Source organism: Limulus polyphemus, unplaced genomic scaffold (assembly GCF_000517525.1).
Source record: "Limulus polyphemus unplaced genomic scaffold, Limulus_polyphemus-2.1.2 Scaffold2023, whole genome shotgun sequence".
NCBI lineage: Eukaryota > Metazoa > Arthropoda > Merostomata > Xiphosura > Limulidae > Limulus > Limulus polyphemus.
Window position 1 is genome coordinate 13,745 of NW_013667633.1, and position 5,606 is coordinate 19,350.

The 5,606-nt window shown below is 30.1% G+C and overlaps 1 protein-coding gene across 1 annotated transcript in view; it reads left to right on the forward strand.

The window, feature by feature from the left end:
- Nucleotides 1–5,606, forward strand: part of LOC106465700 (coronin-1C-like) — a 36,399-nt gene that overhangs the window by 11,739 nt on the left and 19,054 nt on the right. Inside the window, exons 5-7 of the mRNA XM_013925938.2 lie at nucleotides 1,264–1,380; nucleotides 2,170–2,274; nucleotides 3,529–3,674. Of these exons, the coding sequence (XP_013781392.1) occupies nucleotides 1,264–1,380; nucleotides 2,170–2,274; nucleotides 3,529–3,674 (368 nt within the window). The remainder of the gene's footprint in view (nucleotides 1–1,263; nucleotides 1,381–2,169; nucleotides 2,275–3,528; nucleotides 3,675–5,606) is intronic.

Sequence of the window (5,606 nt, forward strand, 5' to 3'; positions counted from 1 at the left end):
CTCTCTCTCTCTATATATATATATATATATATATATATATATAAATGTGTGCGGTTGTATGTCATGTTTTTTTACATTTATAAAATAAATACATATTTAGGTAAATATATTTGATGCTATGTGTGATACTCATATAGCTATGTACAGTAACTTTGCATTGCAAGAACACCTTATTGTAGACTATTTAAAAAACTGTAGCTGACTTGAGCAAAAGAAATATACTTAACAGTCATCATTCTAAGCAGGTTAGCAGTCATAGTCCTTTTCAACATAAAATTGTTCGTTAGTCAAACATATTTAATAAACCTAATAAATAAAGATAAAAACATAACACAGTAACACTAATTATAGTACAATTAGAAAATAAATATGGATCTTCAACTATAACAAAATATTACAAGAGAGTGTGGTATTATCAGTCAAATTATTTTTGTTGATTAATTGAATATATGCTTTGATGTAGGTGCAGTGTAGAGTTACACCAGAGCTCCTTTTTCAGCATTAAAATTATTAGTGATAGTGTAAACTTTATGTTTCATACTAATTCTACTATAACACTTCAATTATGTCAGTACATTTTATTAAAGCAATGTAGCAGCTAAACCTATACCCCATGTGCTCCATCATAATGGTCTGCTCCAATGCACAGAAGGAATTGTTATGTATACCATTTTGGTGGTGGTTATTTTTAATACAAAAACTTTTTGTTTCAGTAATAGGTATTATTACAAATCAAAAGATCAAATTCCCATGTGATTGACATTTAATGTGTGATTAATATTCAAACATTGCCAAATGGTTTCTGTTGATGAGAAAAACAAAATCTTCAAGTGTTTAAAACTGTCTTAGAATTCTTGGCTGGAGAAGGAACCTTCAAACACAGCCTTACAGAGAATTAAAAATATAACTTGCTCTTTCTTGATATGGAGAAAATAATCAAGTACAACAGAAAGCTAGAGGATGAGATATCAATGCTGTTACTTTGTTTCCAAAACACAACATTTATTTTCACAGAGGCAGTTAATACTAGACTGTGTACAAAGTTTGTTTGAATCAAATCAAATGTCTGTTTTAAATAAAATAATTCATTATCTGATTAATGTTATCTTGAATTGTTATACTAGGTTAAGAAATAGTCATTTGGCTAGTTTATGTGCATCATAACTAGGTTTTTTTTGGCTTATGAAAAATGTTAATTTCAATACAGGTTCTGTGTTAATGTGATTTGATGCCCACACTTAATAGTATGACTCAAAACTGTAGGAAGCCATGGGCCATGAAGGTGCCAAGCCACAGCGTGTTCATTACCTCCGAAGTGGTATGATTCTTACAACAGGGTTTTCTAAGATGAGTGAACGACAGTATTCTCTAAGGAAGGAGGTGGGTAAAAATGATTAGTTATTAACCTAACTATCCATGGTTCATCAGTGCTTGGTATCTTTGTGAAGAATAAAATAAGACATTTCAAAAACTTTCAAACAAATTTAAATTTGTTTAAAAGGGCTGTATTGTTAAATAGCTATCAAACTACTTTTTGAGTGTTGTTAGCAATTATGAAATGTTTTCAATGTGGTTGATTAATCAAATACATTATTTCTTCAATATTGTATATAATTTTTTTTTCAAGATATTTTTGGCAAGTGTGTAATGTTCAGTTTCGAAAACTAAAAAGTTTTATTTAAAAACAATGATTATTTTATACACAATTCAATAAAATGAGATTGTTTCCAATCTCCAAATTATTAAAATAATAACTTACTGTACAAGGTTAAAAAGTGGTAAAATCCCCAACATGACTGGAAAACAATCTCATACACTACATATTTCGACGTATATCTTGTGTCATCCTCAAGAGTGTTATTTTGCAAAACATTTTATTTTGTTTATTTTTTTGATGTTTAGACCTAATTATACCAACACTGATTTCCTAATAAACTAGAAATACTACTGCTTGGTGTAATATACTTATTACAATTATACATTAGAAGTTCTTGAAAAGTTCCAAATCAAACAGCTTAAATAGTACAATGTAAGTAATCAAAATATGGCACAGTATAAAAATGTAAAAAGTGTGTTTATTTTTTGTTGTTTCACATAAACAAATTGTTACTAAACTTCTTGTTTTAAGCTGTAATGGTGTCCAGTCAATAAAAATTGAAGTTGTTTCAGAATGAATTGGCCAATCCTCTTTGCTTGGAAGAACTGGATGTAAGTAATGGAGTAATGGTACCGTTTTATGATCCAGATGTGAACCTTCTCTATCTTTCTGCTAAAGTAAGTGGTTGCTAATTACATTAACATAATGAGATTATTTTATTAACACAACATGGGTCTTGTATGGTAATTGTGACCTGTTAAACCTGTATTTAATTAAATGAACACTGAAATATTTTGACTGAATCTTTTTTTTACAAGAATGAAAAAACTGTTACAATAAATTAGTACACTCTTTACTTATGAATGGGAATTTCACTTCATTTTTTAATGTGACTTATTGAAGTACACCAAATGTTTAGATAGTTTGGTTTGCTAGTGGGAGGTTTATACATTTAGAATTACTCTTATTTAAACAGTGAAGAATTATGCACTGCTTCATTAAATTTTAAATGAAGAAGCCGATAAGTGTAAAGAATTTCGGAACCTAGATTTGAACCCAGGATCTCTGACTAACAAGGCAAATGCTCTACCAGCTAAGCTATCGAAGAGTAGAGCTATCCCCATTAGTTTTCACCTATAAGGCTTATTAGTAGAGTATGATCACCACATCATATTATGATCAGGCAATTAGTGGGTTGATTTAACCACTCAAAAGACAAACAAATGATACAATGTCTATTGCAGACTTGCACTTAATTTTAAATTATTTTAGGGATCACTGAAAGGACAATTTTAACATTAAATTTTACTTGATTGTTTGTTTGTAGTTAAGTTCTAAGTCCGCAGACATACAGCTGTGCCACTGGGGGCCAAATTTTATGGGAAAAAAGCCAATAAATGATAACTATAATCACTATTATTGACCATACTTTTGTTAAAATACAGCCAAATCTGCAACACTTGTTAAATACATCTAGATTAATATTTTCTTTAGCATTTTTAGAAAAAAATTTAATTTTTTTATGTTATTGAAGTATACTTTCACATCTTTCTTTATGATTTATTTTTTAAATAATTTTCTCAAATGGATTAACTATTGAACAGTGTGTTAATGATATTGATACTTCTTGATTTGTTTCTTTGAAATCACTATACCAACTGGTTTGTAGTTTTTTTTTTTTCATAAATTGGGAATAATTTTTGTTGCCCAGTAAACACGAAGGTGCTTTAAGTTACAAAAATAATATAAGCACAGGTTAGCAGCTCAGTTGTAAATAGGAGTGGGCAACATTAGTATTGGGTTTACTTATTTAAAAGCTAGAGCTAAGAATCTTTATTCTAGTATCATTCTATGTTAACTAAGATAATATATACAAAAAAACTAGCCTAACATTGTTTTATAGTAACCATTGTTTTGACACATTTCTGTAGGGGGATAGTAACATTCGTTACTTTGAGATCACTGATAAAGCTCCATATATTCACTACATTAACACCTATCAATCAACTACTCCACAACGAGGCATGGGCATGATGCCAAAGCGTGGCTGTGACATCAGCCGTTGTGAAATTGCTAGGTAAGAATTGTTAACTCCTATTTTTTAAAGTAAGTGGTTAACACTATATATATATATATATTAAGGCTCGTATGATTTGACTGACCTTTTAACCACTACGTAAAACATAAAACTATACCTGCTGTAACTCTGAATCTACTCTCATATCTTCATAAAATTTGGCAAGCTTTTGTAAATATTACAAGTCTGTTTTACCCAAAAAAATCAGATTTTCTTTAAATAAAAATTTTTACTAAAAATTTATCTGTGAATTTATGGAGTCAGTCTGACTCATAGTAGTCAGAGTGCAAGATGATTTTTATGCTAAGGATAAAAATCCTTTTCATTTTAAAGTTTTCATATTATATTTGCATGAACTCTAGAACATCCTAAATGAATATCAAACTTTTTCCTCAGTAAATGTTATATTTTATCTGTTATTTGTTTACCTTTAAATGTAGCTAAATCATCACTGTATAGTAAAATGAAATTTTAAAAATTATGAAATAAAATAAACAACACCTTTTCCTTCTTTTTTTGAAGATGTTATTTTGGCACATTGTTGGTTTTCTAATATATTCACAAATTCAACTATTTAAATTTTCAGAAATAGTTTATTTTAATTTTATAGTTTTATAGCCTGGCTCGTATATTGTACAATTTAGTCATCTCTGAAAAGCAACACATTACAGTGTGAACACATTAGCAGATTCTTGTATGGTAAAGTGGCACTGTGCACTCGGGGACATGTAATGAATGCTATTTTTACCTAAATCTGTTTTTGGAACAAAAATGCCTGAATCTTCATATTTTAGTGATTGAGGTATTATTTAGAACATTATATTACATAGATCACTAAAATAAAATGTCTAGAAAAAACAACCATAATTTAAATGCCGTTCTAACTAAGCTGTAAGTAGGTTAAAAAAATCATTAATACTCTGAACATCAACTTTGCTTACACATATGTGCATCAATAATTTCCTCTGTACTAACATCTACTGTTGTTAAATTCAGTAGATTGGTTGCAGACTTGAAATAGAAAATAAATTATTTCTATTGGTTATAAACATGTATGTCAAATAAGAACACAGGGATTAGAAAACTACCTTAAAAGTTATGGATAGATGGGCAGGGTTTCCGTCATGGGTTGGTAAACATTTTTTGATATCTCGGCAAACAGAGAAGTTAGGACATTGAAACTGTATGTTTGACCTTGTCATTATTTGTGGATTGTGTTTACATTACGTAGACAGTGTAGGTGCTATACTATTAATCTAACATAATATAATATTTTGGGACAACATGGGACCTATTGGGCCATCTCAGCTGTTCCATCCTCAAAACTAAATTAAAATGATTTAAAAAAAAAAAATTTTAAACCGAGCCCTTTTCATTCTTATACTTACCAAGCTTTTTCTTAACCTCACATAAATTTACTGCCTCTACAACACCTGAAGGCAACCCATTCCAAAGGCCAACCACCCTGTTAGAAAAATGAAACTGTCTTAGCTGAAGATGACTCCTCCTTTGCCAAAATTTATACTTGTGTCCCCTAGTCCTACTGTTCTCATTGTTAAATATAAAAAAAGATGATACATCAACACTATCAATTCCCTTTACAATCTTAAACACCTCAATCAAATCCTCCCTAACTCTTCTTTTTCCAAGGGAAAATAATTTGAGAGATTTCAGTCTCTCATCGTATGACAACCCCTCCATCCCAGGAACCATTCTAGTAACCCTTCTTTGAACCCTTTCCAACAATTCAATGTTCTTCCCTAAGGTAAGGAGCCAAAGACTGAACACAATATTCCAAATGTGGCCTAACCAGTGATCTGTACGATGAAATTATAACCTCTTTATACTTGTATTCAATATTTTTGTAGATACAACCTAAAATCCTATTTGCCATACCACTAGCAACTGCACACTGCTTAGTTGGCTTTAGAG